The sequence below is a fragment of the Arvicola amphibius genome, chromosome 1 (genome assembly GCF_903992535.2).
Source record: "Arvicola amphibius chromosome 1, mArvAmp1.2, whole genome shotgun sequence".
In the NCBI taxonomy this organism is placed as follows: Eukaryota; Metazoa; Chordata; class Mammalia; order Rodentia; family Cricetidae; genus Arvicola; species Arvicola amphibius.
Window position 1 is genome coordinate 167,801,003 of NC_052047.1, and position 18,262 is coordinate 167,819,264.

An 18,262-nucleotide genomic window follows, 5' to 3' on the forward strand; every position below is an offset into this window, starting at 1 on the left:
GCAGTGACTCCTCTCGTCCATCTACAGTACCTACCTGAGACTGGGGGGGAGAAATGTACTCTAGCACGCACTATCAGCATCCTGCGGAAAAGTAACTTCATAAACACAGTTGGAATTCCTGTCGTTCTTGAACATCTTTCTCTGTACTGCCAGGGTCTCTTTTCTATCATTGCTTACTAATATCCTATAAAAATCGTGTCATCTAGAATGCGTCTTACAGAAGTACATGCTTATGATCAATCATTCTCCAAGTTCCTATGGTCAGCCATTGCCTCCCATCATTGCTTGGGCCCCTGTCTGTGCTGACGGCAACACCGGAAGAATGACAAGCGATGCCTTGGCTTGTCTTGGGGAAGTCAGGATTTCCCTGGAATTCCTGGAAACATGCTTAGATCATGCCCTGTAAGGCATGCCGCCTTGATGAGGTCAGAGCATTCTTTTTAATCTCATTTGACCTCTTTGATATCTTGTAATGCGTCCTTTGTTATATTTGGATGTCATATCCTGTTCATGGAGGTCAGAGGGCAACGTGCAACAGTTGCTTTTTCTCCTTTTATGATGTTGGGTTCCGGGAACTGAATTCAGTCTTGGCAGGAAGCACCCAGAGGGCCGCCATAAATAAATTTAAATGCCACACTGGTTTCTTCCTGCCATTCTGCACCTTTGTAAGCACTCTTCATTGCTCCCTTTTCAAATCTAACTCCTCCTCCTTGCAAATGTGAGTCCCTGTGCACCCCTCATTCCTCACTGGTCTCTGTCCACCCCTCAGGATGAAGTGCCCACTTTCCCTCCTGGGCTTTTGACAGTGAAGCTCATCCTCCTGCAGTCTGACCCGTCCCTGTCTGCTTCATGGTTTTCCGTTTCTCACAAACAAGTTTCACAGGTGCCACAGGCGAGCTTTTGGTGCCTTCCTTGACAGATTTTAACCTCCTGTTGCCTCCAGAGAATCATGCTTTGGTTCCCACATTCCGCAGTCCAGGAAAGCACAAGTCTCTTTCCACATGTTTTGTGAGATTCTAAGCTCCTACCAAGTCTCTGGTTTTACTTTTATTTTATCTAGAATCTCCCTCTCCTTCGCTCTACCCTCCTTCTCCCACCCTTTCTCTTTCCATCTTTTCTCCCCCCTCTCCTCCTTTCCCTTCCCCTCCCTCTATCCTTCCCTCGTCTTCTCCTCATCTTTGCCCCTTTCTCTCCTCACCTTTCCTTCAATTGTATCGGGCATGACGTCCTCAAAGCTGCTGGTGAGATAGCAACAGCCCATCTTTCCCACCACTGTGGTTTCCACTGGAGTCCCCCGTTCCTATCTCTTTTTAACTTGGCTTTTAGATTTAGCCTACGGAACCATGGGCTACATTATGGCAATCACTGTACACACATTGCTTTTTGGTTTTCTTTCTGAGACAGGTTCTCATATAGCCCAGGTTGGGCAGAACTTACTGCATGGTCAGGGATCACCTTGTGAACTCCTGATTCTCCTGCTTTCGGCTCCCAAGTGCCGGGCTTGGGCCTTGGCCATCGCCTGGCCTCATGCTTTCTTATGGTTGCATCTCCTCCCCCACTTGACCCTCTTGTCCCCTTCCTCTCCCCGCTCACCCATTATCTCTCAGGCCTTTTCTGTTTCTCTCCTTATCTCTTTATGGTGCTGTTCTGCACAAACTTTGAAGATGACTTAGGTCTTGTCCAAAGTCCCCATTTGGCTTAGAAAAGTCTTCAAGAGGGTCACTGTGCTTTCTAAGGGAAACTCACCAGTACAGCCTTTATATACATTTATCACACTGGGCTGCTTGGTACCCAGTGAGAGTGTTCACCGCTTCCTCCCTGACATGAGCTTCTGAAAGGAGTGTGAGTCTACCTTGATGCCCATCTGCTCTAGTTCCTTGTGTGAACCTATATGAGGAAGTGGTTAATGACTATTTCAAGTACAAGATCACAATATTTTCTCAGTATAACTTAATTAGCAAGTTAATGTGACCGCAACATGTATGGGTATATATGTTACATATAATTGATGGTGTCACGTTAAACCCAGCATTGCACCATGATAGTGCAGTAAGTCTGTGTTCTCATCTCACTCTCCTTTTGTGCTTAAATGAGACTCTAAAGCTGGGACTTGGGTGCACTGCTTCTGTGCTTTGAATACGTTGTACATCTTCCAGGCAGCCGGCTTCCAGGGAGCTGCTTTCCAAAAGTGCCCACAGTGCAGAGCTTTCTGTGTGCTGCCTGGGGCCTTGCTCTGCCAGGAAGAGAAATGTCCTTCTGGAGTGCAGCCTAGTGGCCTTGGCTCCCTGGTCACAGGCTTCCTCGCTGCAGGGATGGCACCCTGGGGCAGGCCGTTCATGATCCAGAAAAGCAGTTTCTGATGATCAGTGGTCTACGCGCCAGCTCAGCCTTCTGGCTTTTCTTTAATCCTCGAATTGGCTTTTTGTTCTTGGAGTGGTTGGAATAGATTTCGGTTTGGGTTTTCTTCATTTATAATAATTCTAGAATGTCATCCACTGTGAAATGTTAAGTATGGATGAGCAACAAAGCTGCTCCAAATCCCACCAGCACGCTCTAGCCCATCGTTTCTAAATCTGATTAACACCGAGCACCTGCCAAGTAGCAGGGGCGATTACGGGCTCATCTTTGAAATTCCTTTCGCGTTGGTGCCTCCCCCACTTTGCTACTGTGGGAAACTCAGCGCACAGCACCAAGAAGTTAAGAAGGTCACAGCCTCACTTGAGCTGTGGCTTGTATTAATTACCTGTGCAGATCTCGGATAATTGAAACGATTACTCTTCATTTCAGCTCCAGGGCCTGGAATGGATGGTTTCCCTGTATAAATAACAATTTGAATGGAATCTTAGCTGATGAAATGGGGCTAGGCAAGGACCATCCAGACCATTGCACTCATCACGTACCTGATGGAGCACAAAAGACTCAATGGTCCCTATCTCATCATTGTTCCCCTCTCGTAAGTACTGTCATTTATTCCGCCCGCCAGCACTCGGTACCTTGGAGATTGTCCTAGCAGTGGCTTGCCCTTGTTTCCCGTTTCAGACAGAACAGTCGCATGGAGTTGGATACCAGAAACACATAATCTGAATGTTGGTTTCAATTTTCCACCCCAGCCAAACCCCATGCCCCGCCGCAGCCTTTGGACTGGCTAGTAAAGTTTGTAGTGATTGTTTCTGGCCATTCCCATTTCACACCCTGTAGAGCAGTCTCGGCCTTCCTTGTGCTGAGAACCCTTAACACAGTTCCTCATGTTGTGGTGACCTCCAACCATAAATTTTTTCATTTTATGGTTACTTCATAACTATAATTTTGCTAGTGTTAGGAATTGAAATGTAAGTATCTGGATCTCTAATATGTTACCCAGAGGGGTCATGGCCCACAGGTTGAGAACCTCTGCTGCTGCAGAGTGAGTCCAAGTAAGTAGAGCTTACTGAAGGGAAAGGTGAGGGAATTTGTAAACTTTTCTAGAACTGTTTTCCTTTTTGTATTCACACTTACACACACTCATACTCACACAATTGAACACCTCCAAAAGATAACAGATTTGTACACCTTCCTTATTGTATCTCTTAAAGCCACGTAGACATCCAAATCCTTGCTGTGAACAGTGCATTAAAGTAAACTGTGCATGTACGCTTAGTGTTTCAATGGCTTGCTGCTCTGAAAGGAAGGACCAGCCTTTGCTGTTTCTAACACAGCCCCAGTTCCTTACCTGCCAGTGGCTCCCCCTGGTCTTTAGCCAACACTCAGAGTAGAGGAATAACTGTCACAGCCACCCTCCCTGGGAGCGCGGGTGCTCCTGTGTGTGCATGTCAGTATCTGTGTATGCATGTCAGCATCTGCGTATGCATGTCAGCATCTGTGTATGTGTATCAGCATCTGTGTGTGCGTGTCAGCATCTGCGTATGCGTGTCAGCATCTGCATGTGCGTGTCAGCATCTGCATGTGCGTGTCAGCATCTGCGTGTGTGTGTCAGCATCTGCGTGTGCGTGTCAGCATCTCCGTGTGCATGTCAGCATCTGTACACATGTCAGCATCTGTATATGCGTGTCAGCATCTGTGTGTGTGTCAGCATCTGCGTGTGCATGTCAGCATCTCTGTGTGTGAGCATCTCTCTGTGTGTGTCAGCATCTGTGTATGCATGTCAGCATCTGTGTATGCATGTCAGCATCGCTGTATGCATGTCAGCATCTGTGCATGCATGTCAGCATCTGTGTATGTGTGTCAACTTCTGTGTATGCGTGTCTGCTTGATGCTCTAGTCATTGCCACCTTGTTATGGGTTGCAGTCCTGAGACGAACTCAGACCTGCAGGAAGAACAAGGCTTTTTGTTTCGTATTTCCTTCCGTTCTGTTTTCTGCACGAGGCTCAGAGTTATCTTCCTCCGTAGTGTTTACACGCCCTTTGCACCCGGTCTATATTTGCATCATCTGACATGGATATTTTGGTTACACTGTTGGGGTTTAAAAAGAAAATAATTCATTATTTCTTCCCCTGCTTTCTTTTGATAGACCGATTGACTGTGCTCGTGGGGTTTTGTAATTTCTCTTCCCTGATTCGAGTTTTCTCAGAGCTTACATGGCTAGTTGTGAAGATCCTAAATCATTTGGCCATTGTTGGTTTCGGAACCCTTGGAAGACTCCGGTGTTCTGTACCACATAATTCTACACTTTTGAATTGTTTCTTACAAGTTTTTTTTTGAGGTGTATAATTGTCACGCTTTGTGGCAGCTTATTTCTTCTATCTTACCTCTTATCTCCATACCTGTAACATTAATATGTATGTATCTTGGGTATTTTATATTCTCTAGAAGGCAAGGACTAAAAATGAGTAACAGTTTTCTATTTACCGAATTTATATAAATGTGTATGTGTGTGTTTAGTGTGGTTTTTTTCGGTTTTTGTTTTGTAGGACTCTGTCTAACTGGACATATGAATTTGACAAATGGGCTCCTTCTGTGGTGAAAATTTCTTACAAGGTTTGGAGCTTTGTATTTATATATAAATGCGGAAAAGCAAAAAAAAATGGGCCCCGATTTCTTCCTTCCATCTGCACATGTGTGAACTGTATTTGGTTGTAAAGTTTTGTCATGTACATCATGTACTAAACAGTGAGAGTTAATCATCCCAAGAAGATTACTGTAATAAACCATAATTACCTTCAGATAGTGAAATGCAGAAGAAAATTGTTAATTATCATATTGCGAGGTTTCTGATGAGAGTAATACAAATGACAAATATCACACTTTCTGTGTGTTGCTGACTGGCTCGCTGTGGGCTGCTACTGCGCCGAATGTTCCTGCAAAGTCAGGCAATTACTGGGGCGCTGGGGCTGCCTGCTGCACGCTCCCACAGAAAGGGAGCTTTTTCAGGCAAGCAGCGGGTTCCCAGCCACTGCTAGCTTGCTGCAATTTCCTCCTCGCTTTTCCTTCCTCGGGCTTAAGTGGGAAACCTTCCTGCAAGGACCTGGAAAGGGTCAAGATATGTGTGCTTTAGCTACTGCTTTCTTCCCGGATAATAGATCGGTATATGGTAATACCCTTATGTGCACATCACCTGTCTAGGCTCCATTAAGCTCTGAGCAGTGAGAAATAGTACCTATGTACTTCCAGCGGGTAATCGATGTATTTTTCTCTCCATTCAGGGTACCCCTGCCATGCGACGCTCCCTTGTTCCCCAGCTGCGGAGTGGCAAATTCAATGTCCTCCTGACTACTTATGAGTACATTATAAAAGACAAGCACATTCTTGCAAAGGTACGATTTTAAAAGAAAAAAGAAAAGAAAAGAAAGAAATTCTTTTATCTCTAATTGTGGATCATCTTACTGGAGTGTAAAGTATCCCTTAAATTATACTCAATAGTATAATTTTGATCATTAGATGACTGGTTTCTTTCTCTTCATTTTTTCCCCCTTGAAATCTTGGTCATGGGATTTAATACTTTGTATGATATTGTGTGTGTGTGAGAGAGAGAGAGAGAAAGAGAAAGAGAGAGGGGGGGAGGGAGGGAGAGATTAATTGATTAATCAATTAATTGATTGATTTATCCTGGTCCCTACTCTGCACGTTTGTCATGAGTTCACTTCCTTTCTTTTCCTTTATTCTTATTTCGTGTGTATGAGTGTTTTGCCGAGAACATAAATACGTGGAGCACTCATGGAAGCCAAAAGGAGGGCATCAGATCCTCTGGGACTGGATTTAGAGCCGGTGTGAGCCTCTTTCTAGATGAGTGCTGGGAACAGAACCAGGTTCCCCTGGAAAACCAGCTATCTTTCCAGCCCCAGTTCCACATCTATTAAGAAAATTCACCTGGGTTCCTTCCGCGATTTTTCTCTCCAGCAGCCCTCAATGTGCTTGGAAAGAAATAATTGTTTTTGTTGCCCTGGGTTCTTGTCAGCCCAGCCTCATTCCTCTGTGCGTCTCTCTCCGAAGGCAAGCAGGGCCCTCCAGATGGCGTTCTCCATCTTAGCAATTTATCCACGCTGCAGCTTGTGTACTTGTTCTGTTTTCAGTGTTTCCCTGGTAAAATAATGGGCAATTATTCTTTAAATTACTCAGGGCTGTTCCTGGGGCTTTTTCTTTGGCGCCGAGAAAGGGTTGTGTCAGCGACCTACCTGGCTCGTCATCTGTATGTCTAAAGTTGTCCTTTAGCCACAATGGGAAGGGGTTCCTCCCCATTTATGCCATGTTGTCTCCTAATATGATCAGGCAGAAGGATGAAAGCATCCTTCCTGGAACAAATCATGAAAACTTAATTTTTCCCCTCTCTGGTAATTTCTTTGACGGCGTGGTGTTTGGAAACCTCCAATCTGAAACTAAGTTATGGTCAGAATTGAGCAGAATCCCTATTTGGGGGGTTTGTTCCATCTCTGCATTAAACCCCTGCTCTGGGGACTTTGAGTTCCCTTCGTGGTACCATAGGCAATAACATAAAGGAACTTCCTGCCCAGGGGAGGTTTAATAATTGAGATAACATTGACAGCAAGGCCGCCTTCCAGTTCCTCGTGCTCCGAGATGAATTTGGCAGTGTCAAAAATGACGTGTCTCCAATATTACTGTGGGAATGTGTTTGTGCCTTTGAGATCCCTAAAAAAAAAAAATCATCTTGTGTCTTGTGCATATGTATCTCAAAGTCACTGGAGACGCCTGGTAACAAGAAGCAGTGCTTTTATTTGTTACTGGAGAAATGGTGTTCCAGAGAGGGGTAATAACTTTTCCAAGCAGTAGGCCTAATTAGTACGTATTCGGCGGCAGAATCAAAGGTCTCTGGTACCTTGTTGCTTCACGAGCTCAACTGCGGAAGAAGGTCGATTTAGAATAGCTATGCTATTGTAACGCTTAGATGCGTTTTTGTCTGTTGACCTCTTTCCACTGATGTTGGCAAGTTGGCTGTAAACCTTTGGTCATTGTTACACACTTGGCCATTCGAGAAACGGGGCAGGGAGCGCTGGTGATTTCCTTTATCTGGATATCCCAGCCTGGCTGATGGTTTTCTCTCTTTTCCTTAGCTCCACTGGTCTTTCTAATGAGGAGGTGAGAATTATGCCCTACTTGCTTGTCTGTTCCCTCTGACTCTCGCCTCAGAGCTGGAGACATCTGAGCAGCAGACTTTTTTTTTTTTAAACCAATGCCACCTTTGTGTAGGCCAGAGGTTCTCAGTCTGTGCTTCACAACCCCTTTGGGGGAGGGGTGGAATGACCCTTTCCCAGGGGTTGCCTAGGACCATCTGAAATACCAGATATTTACATTACGATGTATAGCAGTAGCGAGATTACCGTTATGAGTTCGCAACAAAAGTAATTGTATGGTTGGGAGTCAACATGAGGAACTGTAGTAAAGGGTCTCAGCATTAGCGAGGTTGAGAGCCACTGGTGTAGGCAAAAGCTAGGGCTTAGTAGTACAACCCTCATAGTTCTCTCCCGAGCAGTGAACTAGAAGAGACTGTGAAAGGTAGGGTAAGAGAGAGGAAAGGACCGGAAGCCTTTGGGAGGAGTATTGCGCCATCCTCGCTTTTGCCTTCTTTAGTATTAGTCATGTTGAGGAGTTTGCTGTGTTTTAATTCTGCAGTTTAGCCCCAGGTGGAGGATGGTGTTTTTGCAGTGCTTTTCTGCCAATGAGCCTGTGATCATTTTGAGTAGAACAGGATTCTTCAGCCTGGCAGATGAGGAACATACATCATGCATGAAACAAGAGGGGAGGGCGCTGTTAGTTTGACCTTTTTTTAAGAAACCGAATGTTTAGATTTTTGTGTGTAATATTCCAACTTTCTAGTGTTAGCAATGCAACACTGAGCCATGCCCTAGAGGTAGTAGACAGCTGGTCTGTTCGGAAAGAGGACAGGAAGGTCTAGGAGATAGCAGTGGCCCTGCATCTTCCAGAAGCCAGCCATTCATGCCTGCTTCAAGAGGCTGTAAGGATTCTGTTCCTGCTGTGAGCAGAGGAACCATGACCACAAAAGTCTGGAGGATCTTGTGTCATGACACAGTAACAAGAAGACCGTTGGGCGGAAAGAGGCCAGACCTAGTCTTAGGAGTACCCATTGCTCTCTGGGCCTGTTTACTTGTTTCTAAGAGGTGACTTGGAATCACTGGTCCTAGGGGGCACATTGTCATTTTAAAAGTGTGAAGGGCATGGGCTGTGCTCCATTGGTTGGGCTTCTTGTCACTTAAAGAGTATCATTCTGTGTCATGTGCCAAGCTGGATCTTTGTTTTTCCACACACATGCCTCAGTCATTCGGGAGCCACTGTATTTCTGTTGACCAGGCACACATTGCTTCTCCCTCTTGTGTTGCAGATTCGGTGGAAATACATGATCGTGGATGAAGGCCACCGAATGAAGAATCACCACTGCAAACTGACTCAGGTCTTGAACACACACTATGTCGCCCCCAGAAGGATTCTTTTGACCGGGACGCCATTACAGAATAAGCTCCCAGAACTCTGGGCCCTCCTCAACTTCCTCCTCCCTACAATCTTCAAGAGTTGCAGCACATTTGAGCAGTGGTTTAATGCTCCATTTGCCATGACTGGCGAAAGGGTACTGGTCAAACGTGTGTGTGTGTGTGTGTGTGTGTGTGTGTGTGTAAGAAAGTCTCTCTGTGTGTATATGTTTGTGTATGTGTCTTTGTGTGTATTTTCCACAGTGGGATGGTGAAATTAAAGCAGAGGGCATAAAACTTGGAACGTAAGAGCCAGAAAAACCCCACAGGGTGGTTTACAATGCTTTTTGGTCAGTGGGTGGGGTCTCATTTGGGATTAGGTTTTCTCCTCTGAATCTAGATTCATATGGAGCATCCCAGCCTCTTTGCATTTTGCCAACTTTTCCCCGACAGAGTGTTCAACTACAGCATGTCGCAGGGAGGGTGAGAGTGGAGGTGTTGGCTTCATCAGTTTATACAGCCCAACTCAGCCAATTCAACAGGAACCCAAAAATCCTTGTTATAAACTCAGGACTCCCCTTTGACGTACTTCCACAGAGCTTGAGTGTAATATATTAACTTTCCTCATATTTTTTTTCAGGTGTTAGTGTAAGCATTCATTTTTGTCTGTACATAAATTTTCCTTAAATCCTGGAGTATCTATTCTAAAATGTATTATTATTATTCCTTTACTAATAGCTCGTGTAAGGCAAGCTTGGGCTATTGCAAGAAAAAAAAAATCCCTGAAAGGGACACATACCTTTTTGATTGCCAGTTCCTTGACGACAGGAATGAAAAGCCACTAATATGCTATAGACAAACGTAGGTTTGCACTCTTATTCCTTTAATCTTGAGGCACCTTGTAGGTGCATTTGCTGTTCATTAACTGACTTGCCCATTTGGAGACAGCAGTGTCAATTAACTCTGCCCTCTAGAGGCTAACAAAGGAACAAAGATTTGGACAGAGTAAGGGAAAGGGGCTATCTATGGTGGAGGAGCCAAGAGCTCTTCCGGTGTAAAGTGTAAAGGATGCTCACTCTTTCCCATTTTCATATTCACACACCCATCGTTTTGTATGCTTCTACACTGGACACAAATGTCAGGGGATTCAACTGAAGTAGGCACACACAAACTGTTGCCCCCTTTTCCCGTTCTGTGCCAACCTCAAGTCAGTTTTTATTGTTGCCCTTATTCTGTATTTGGGGTTTTTCATATTACTAATGTGAAACTTGGCCCCAGGGCTCGTTCCCACAAAACTAGACTCTAAGGCAAAGACACCTATTTGGCAGTCATTTTATTCCCATGGGGTAGGCAGGTGAGCAAAAAATGTGGAGGTGTTGCTGGCCGGCATTCACCTGGCTTTATAGCATGCGAAATTTCAGTATGCATCGAAACACATGAGTGCAACAGAGTTTCTCTGTGTGAAACATCCTTCGCGAATTCAACTAAGGTTGTTTTGTAGGTGGACCTGAATGAAGAAGAAACTATTTTGATCATCCGGCGTCTGCACAAGGTGTTGAGACCCTTTTTACTGAGGAGACTGAAGAAAGAGGTTGAATCTCAGCTTCCAGAAAAGGTCAGTTGCAGATTCAGGTAGTGGGGTTTTCCCTCCTGTGCATGTGTCTTTGGCACCTGCCTTTGTGGTTGCGTGTCTGAAATAGCAGGCCTAGAGTTCCCTTGCAAAGTATCTTAAAGACATTTTCAAAGACTCTGTGTTTGATTGAGCTGGGGGGGGGGCACTCAGAACATTATTAGTCTGGTTTCTTTAACTTTGGGGCGGGTTAATAAAATAATCAAATTCATGGAGTCTTTTTGATTTTAGGTGTGTGTGTGTTATTGTTACTGAGCTTTTTAGTCCCAGCTGGAGACACTTCAGAGTTGTCCTGCTCTAAGGCAAATAAGGATTGGCGTTTGGTACTTGTGTCATCTCTGAAGGGCAATTGAAGGGACCTGTAGGCATCTGCCAGGTTTCCTGAAAGTTCATTCAGTGTTTACTATTTGTGATGTTATTGTTTGGGTAGAGAGAGAGCTGCTTTAAACAACAGACTGGGATGCGCATTTGTGTGATGTGGTGTAACTAAGTTCCTGTGGACTTACCTGGGGAGGTCTAGGCAGGTAGTATTCAGATTGCTCTTTGGATACAGTTTTTAGTTCTGTTGAGTTTCTTTGGGCCTGGGTTAGTACTGGACTTAAATTTTGATTATTGTACCCCTGGTCTTAACCTGGAATCATCTACATCTGAAGTTCCATCCTCTGAGAGGTAACTTGAGTGGGGTTTGATACTTGGTTGCTTTTTTGTTTGTTTGTTTGTTTGTTTGTTTGTTTTTTGGGGGTTGTGAATTTTTGGGTAACAACTACTGGACAGATTGGCACATCCTGTCCGTTGTAAGTAGATGGCTGGGCAGAGTTGATTACTTTGCTGTGAGAGAATTTTATGCCTTAATCCCTTATGCATTAATAGTCACAAAAAAATTGAAAATAAAAGTCTTATACTACGAGTATCCTAGTAAAAGTCTAAGTATGTATTTTACTTTGTTGATGAATGTGTCTTGGGGATCAAGTACAGTGATCATTCCCTTCGCTTTCCTGTGGTCTTGACCTCTGGGTAATTAATAGCAATGTTCTTTGTGTGGTACTGTCTGTGGATGTCTTTCTAGGTATCCATGTCCTTAAAGGCAACCACTTTACCTTGTCCTGGAGGCAGCTTGGTGGAGCTGAAACTGTTAACTCTGCCCATTCGTGGGTGCGGAAGCCCCCTGCATTCTTCATTGCTTGTGATGTGGATGTTGGCAAGTCATTTAGACTAGGGTAGCCTATTGGTCTCCAGGAAAATATGTGGCATCTGACCTCACAGGACTGCTGTGAGGTCTAAGTGCTAGACACATGAGCACAAACCAGGTACAGTTTCTGCTGCTCTGGTGTTTTGCCTCTGGTTTTAGTTTTCTCCCCGAGTGTCTGTTCTGCTCCAGGTTTCTGTTGTGGATGGAAGCTCTTCCCTCTTGTCCACTTCAGGTTTCATCTCACCATTTTCTTGTCTTTACCGTGTTCTCTGTGACCCTCTTCCATCTCTGCCTGTAAACCACCTAGGGCGTGCATGTGACTGTTGATGACCTAATTTGATCCACCGATATCTAGTCTCTACTTTCATTACCTTGTTAATATGGTTTTTTTTTTTTTTTAACCTGGGGAAAGTTGGAAATTTAGCTGTCATCCTTGGGAGTGGTACGTACCTTTTGCTTTAACCTATAGGAGACTGTATATGTCTTACAAGGCCCGAGTTTTTTTTTTAAAAAAAAAAAAGCTAAATCCACTATATTATTTTATTTGACGATGTTTTTATGAAGAAGGATCAAGAAAGTGCGTCTTAATCCTAATTTTAGTTTGCATCTAGTAGACTTTCTCTATAGAACTGTACTCCTTTTAGTTTACAGTTCTGTGGTCTAAACAAACATCGACTTCACTGTGTGAAGAACCAAACTACACAACCGCCCCCTCACCTAACCTGTTCTCCTTTGCACAGCTGTGCCAGTCCTCTTTTGTACCCAGAGGACAATAGCCCGTGTCACCACCTTCCCACCCTCATGTGGCCCTGAGCTGTTCTCCATCCCTAAAGAGTGCCAGTTTGTACCTGGGTTCTTTCAGGCCATGTAGTGTTTGAAAGCCATCCAAGCTGTGGTGCTTACCTACATTGGGTTTGGTTTTGTTGAGGGACATTGGGTTGTTTTTGTTTGTTTTTTTAAAGTGTATGGGTGGGTGGGTGGGTATGCACGCCCCTACATGAATCTATATGTACCCCATGATGTAAGAACTCGCGGGGGCCAGAAGAGTGTTCCAGATTTTCCGGAGCTGGGAGTTAGAGGTGTTTGTGAGCTGTGCAGGGTGGGTGCTGGGAACAAACCTGTGTCCTCTGTGAGAGCAATAACTTTTCTAACTGCTGAGCCATCTCTCCAGCCCCTGACGATCTGAGCAGAGATGCTGTACACATCTGCGTTCAGGCTTTCGTGTGACAGTCTTTGTTTCACTTGAGTGAATATGATTCACTCAAATCATATTTGAAGTATGATTGCTGTGTTATTTGGTTAATGAATGGTTTATAGGGTCTTATAAAACCTTGTGTTCTCAGTGTTCTATGTACCTTCCTAAACTGCTAGGTGGTCCTGCTGGGGGAATGTGATCCCATCAGTGCTTGGTGTTGTCAGATATGTTGTGAGGGTCATTACTGTTTGTTTTAATATTTTAATAGGTATGAAGTTACACCTTTAATTCCATCTCCTTGATATTGAACAGTGTTGAGTTGAGTTGAGTATCTCTACATATATATGTGGGTGACCCTAAAGGTACCTCTGCTGCAGGGGAAAGTCAGCTCTCATAGTGGGCTGATGGGACACCTAATGAGCAAGGGGAATATACTGAGCCCCTACCTACAGCAAAGTCCACTTCTTACATTCGGGGAAGAACAGCAGTTCAAAGAAAAGGGATTGTACACGGCAACTTGAGCTAAATGAAAATGTGATTCTTCTTTTGCACTCCCATTGAGGTCATCTGTGTTGATTCTTTTCCTCTGTGAATCATAGTCTTAAGAACTAGTGATGCAGTTGCCTGTGTGTACAGTGGCATCTCTGTGTGTGCATGCTTGCGTGCATGTCTGCGTGTCCAGAACTTGGACCAGCTAACGTCAATCCTGGTTTCATTTTTATACATAATTGTGTAGAATGTAGGAAAAAGCTTTGTGTGGATGGAAAACTTGTGTATTCATTAAATAAAAGCTGGGGATGCTTAATAGAATTAATCATTCCCATCCTTCCTCTCTCATGGCATGGATTCCAGGGTCTGAGACCTACATTAATTGAATTGTTTGTTGAGAAAAATCTCAGTCCCTACATGCGGCTCTGTCGCACCAGTCCAGTTTCATTGTTCTAATGGTCTGTCCTTTTGGAATGGAAATTTTGAATGACGAGCAGTCCACCAGCAGGAGCTCTGAGGAAAGCTCAGTTCTACTGAATTAATAGGGGCACGGGGGGGGGGGGGGAATCTTAGACAATATAATCAGTGGGTTCAGCTCCTTGTGGGAACTGATTGGGTCATTCATTAACACAGAATCCTCAGAGAGTAGTGTGTGCATGAAGTCAGTGCCTAGTTGTCCTTAGACCTTGAATTGTCGCAGTCTCAATAGCTGTCGAGTTATCTTTTGGCAAGGGACAACCCTTTTCAGAAGTCACCAATTCCACTCTCTGTCCCTGTGTGTTTAAAGGAACTCTCACAGACTGCTGAACTTGGGTGCCATTGCATTTGGGGAGGGTGAGCTCAGACCCAACCTCGTTGAAATTGTCACCACTATTGGGGTTCTTCAGTCAGTCCCTTTTCTCTGTGTGTCATGATCAGTTGTTTCCTCTGTGCATTCCCTTGCACTCAGAACAGATAAAACATATTACCCCAGAAATGGAAGTTACCATGTGAGTGGTTGGCATGAGATCTGCTCACACCAAATACTGGTGTGGCCGTGGGAGGCAATCTCACCCAGCCAGCCAAGTGAAGGACCCTGCCTTTCAGCTGCTTTAAGGAAGGGGTCTCCAGTGCCCATGAGTAGCAACAGGGTGTGCAGAGGGTGCCCCTATTACAAGCCGCTGTAGTGCAAGAATAATGTTAGGGCAGCTATGTGTATTTATGTTTCTCTTAGAATAGAAACATTATGCTCTATAGATATGTAGCATGCACAGTGGTGTGTCTGTCTATCACAAAGTCACTCCGGGACCTGGGTGGTCATAGGGGAGGCATCGGTTGGATTCTCCTGCTAGAGCATCTCAGTATCTGGTCATTCTTACTTGCCTGTGTGTTCAGGTTCAGAAGGCTGTTGTGATGGCTTCCAGGCATGTCTTCAAAAGTGGTCTTTGTGTGATCTGATTTTTTTTTTTTTGGTTCAAAGTGTTGGGGATTGAAATCAGGGCCTCATACATGCTGGGAATCCACTCTTAACTGAGCTGTAGTCCCAACCCTGATCTGATTTTAACACCCTCGGATCCCAGAAAATTGAGGAGAATCTGCCAGAGAGCAGAGGTGGAAATGTGGGGTAGTGTGAGCTCAGAGCAGTAAGAAGAAAGCCATGCTGTTTCTCCTGTACCCTTACAGGGTTTTCATTAACGGCACATAGAGGAATCAGGTTGGAACTGATAAAAACCATTAAATATCATCATGCTGGCATCACTATAAAAGGACGCAAAGCATCTATCTTTAACTTTGTCCCACTGTCCTATGGGCCGCAACTCATATCTTGAGATGCTAATATTAGTATATATATATAATAATTCTTAAGAAAATCCATAGCCATATATTAGAAAGATGAGTTTTATCATCAAAGCCCAGGACCATTTTCTTTGAGTAACATGGAGGAGGAAATTGTTTTTTATTGATAGGGCTTTTGGGAGAAAAAATTTTTTGAATTACCTATTTATTTTGTACACAAGTGTACACATCATGTGCATGTGATATGATAGAACTGTGTCCACACATGTCATGGTGCATGTAGAGGTCTAAAGATAACTTTCAGGAGCTGATTCTCTCCTTCGATTGTGGATCTCAGGCATTGCCTGCAAACCACCAGGCTTGGAGGCAGGCTTCTTTCCCCACTGGGCCATCTCATTGGCCCTGGGAGATGATCTTGTGTACGACAGGATTCAGAAAGGGTCCCTAACATCATGGGCATCTGGGCTTAGAGCAAATGAAATCACCTGTAATTGATAAGGGACTACTCCAGGAGGGAAGGTAAAACACGTGTGTGCAGCTTGTAACAACAGGTTTGGTCCTTGGATCTCACAGGCTTCTCTTTCCCTTGTTGATAGAAGGGAGGAGGCCATGGGTATCTTCTCTCCAGAACAGCTATGTTGCCCTCTAGAGCAGTGGTTCTCAAACCCCTTTGGGAGACTCATATCAGATATCCTGCTCACTTATCCAGTATTTCCATTACGATTCTTAACAGTAGGAGAATTACCATTATGAAGTAGTAATGAAATAATTTTATGGTTGGGGTAAAAAGCACCCCAGCATGAAGAACTATATTAAAGGGTCACAACATTAGGAAAGTTGGGAACCACTGCTCTAGAGGGTCTCATCTCTGTTCGGATGCTTGGCGTCCTGTCTCCATGGCCTCCCTCTTCCCTCCTCTTCCTGAACAACTCCACCTCCAGCCACAGCGGCTGATTGACAGATGGAAAGTTCTGTCCTTGCCTCTGGATCTCCCCTCTCCTGGCACGCCTTTAGAAAGCATCGGCTGCGTCTTCTTTACTCGGGAAAGTCTGAATGAGGCAACAGAGAGGTTACACCAGGCAAATGCGGACACCAGGCCGTGCCTGCGAACCACTCTCGTTGGTCATCCTTGGTGTGAATCTGAAAGAGCAGCCATATTTTGAGCTAGGAACTTAACCTCCTGGATGCTCAGGTTCTTTGTCTGTGAAATAAGGAGACTAACTGTGACCACCTCGTGCAGACTTTGTAGGGATTGAGTGAGAAAAGCCGCGTCGAGCATTTTGCGTAGAGATCAATATTGGCCCTCGATGTTGTCATTGTTAAATTTGTTAAAGTCTAAACTTAACATTTCATTCACAGTCAAATTTTTATTGAGAGTTGAGAGCCTTTGAAAAAATAGGATAGTGGTGATTCCATTGCTGGGGATGTGCCCAGGAAAAGATCACCCTCGGTCCACTAAATACGTGTAACCTGTGCCAGTTATACCTCAGGAAGACTGCACAACATAAGAACTTTTTAAAGAAAAGGAGACTAAAGAGAAGACATGATCAGATAGGCCAAGCACAAAGCCTATGCTGAGTGTGTACTGATTGGTTAAATTTAAAGATTTGCTTCCTCTCTGACCTAGAAGGTTATTAACCAGCCTGGTGGGTTACCCTATTTAGCTCACTTACATGCAAAAAAAAAAAAAAAAAAAAAAAAAAAGGCAGGCCTCCCTGTAGTTGCCTAGTGTAAAGAGACAACCAGTTGTACTTCCCGGGCCTCAGGCTCCTCTTGAGGTTCCAGCCGAGCTCTTCTTCATCTGTGTCCTCCTCTCTCTGGCCCTCAGAGCTGAGAACAACCTGATCTCTTTTACACAGTTGATCAAACACCCGGCAGTTGGCCGATTTCCCTCAATCGCCTTCTTAGGTATCCAGGTGGTAATCTGGCATTCGCTTTGAAATTTGGGCATTTGTATTCCTGGGACTAAGGAAAACGAAGCCTATAAATAAGTCTTGTTTTCTGCCCTCAGAGTACACTAAAGACTTGCAAGAGTGTGATAGACCGTGGGCATGGGAATCCTTTTAAGCTGCAGAAAACAAGACTTGTCTATTGCAACTGGACACACAGGGCGCCCTGCCCTGCATTAGGCAGCCACGAAGTTGTGGGAGTTGTGTCCTGCTGTGAGTTAATTCCCCTGCACCTCCTGTCTTCACAGTGATGTGTCCTCTCCAGAGTAGAGGCGAATGACAGCCAGCCTAGGTCTGTTATAAATCTTCCTAGGGGGATGAGTGCTGAGGTGGCCACACGGAGCCATTTACAGGTGTTTTACAAAGAAAGTTATCGGGTTTGGGGCCAGTCACTCGTTTTCCTGATACTGTTCAGCTCATCTGGAAGTATGCAGGACCAAGAAGCAGGACAAATATTAAAAGTACATTGTAATGAACATTTTTATTGTAACACCATAAGTGTTAAATAATAATAATATAGGGCTTCTTTATTGAAGCCCTGCCTCAAATATGAGATCAAGAAAGTCTAGGAATTGGGACCTTACATTTTCTACATGCAACCTTGTATGCATCTTAGCATTATCATGGTGCTTCTGAACTGGAGGACTCTGACCTGCTCTATGGCCTTGTCCCATCTCCTCCGTTCTTCCAGGACCGGTCCCAGCGGTCCCTTCTCCTCATCGTCCAACAGCCCCTTTCCCTCCTGTGCTTATCTGTACCTGCTCTGTCCCCAGGTTGAGTATGTGATCAAATGTGACATGTCAGCTCTGCAGAAGATTCTGTATCGTCACATGCAGGCCAAGGGGATCCTCCTCACAGACGGCTCTGAGAAGGATAAGAAGGTATGTTGCAAACGCTGGGAGACTGGGGTACTGCCATGTGTCTTCTTGTGTTCTCATGGCCGTGGCCTTGAGCATTTCCAGGGAGCCTTCCTGCGAATAGCGGCTTGTTCCTGTAAAGCACTGGGTCTTTGGGGTGGCAGTAGTGGCTGCCATCATTACCCTGCTAACTCCATTGGGGTGGGACAAAAGAGGGTCTTGCCTGACTAGTGTTTCTGTTAACAGAGACTTAACACTGCTCATGATAGCTCAGAAGAAAACATAAGCAGCCCAGTATTAAGT

General features: G+C 44.7%; 1 protein-coding gene across 1 annotated transcript in view; it reads left to right on the forward strand.

Moving 5' to 3' along the window:
• Nucleotides 1–18,262, forward strand: part of Smarca2 (SWI/SNF related, matrix associated, actin dependent regulator of chromatin, subfamily a, member 2) — a 170,261-nt gene that overhangs the window by 65,659 nt on the left and 86,340 nt on the right. The window contains 8 exon segments of the mRNA XM_038338305.1: nt 2,788–2,820; nt 2,822–2,869; nt 2,871–2,953; nt 4,909–4,975; nt 5,641–5,751; nt 8,790–9,032; nt 10,376–10,489; nt 17,876–17,983. Coding sequence (XP_038194233.1) covers nt 2,788–2,820; nt 2,822–2,869; nt 2,871–2,953; nt 4,909–4,975; nt 5,641–5,751; nt 8,790–9,032; nt 10,376–10,489; nt 17,876–17,983 — 807 coding nt within the window.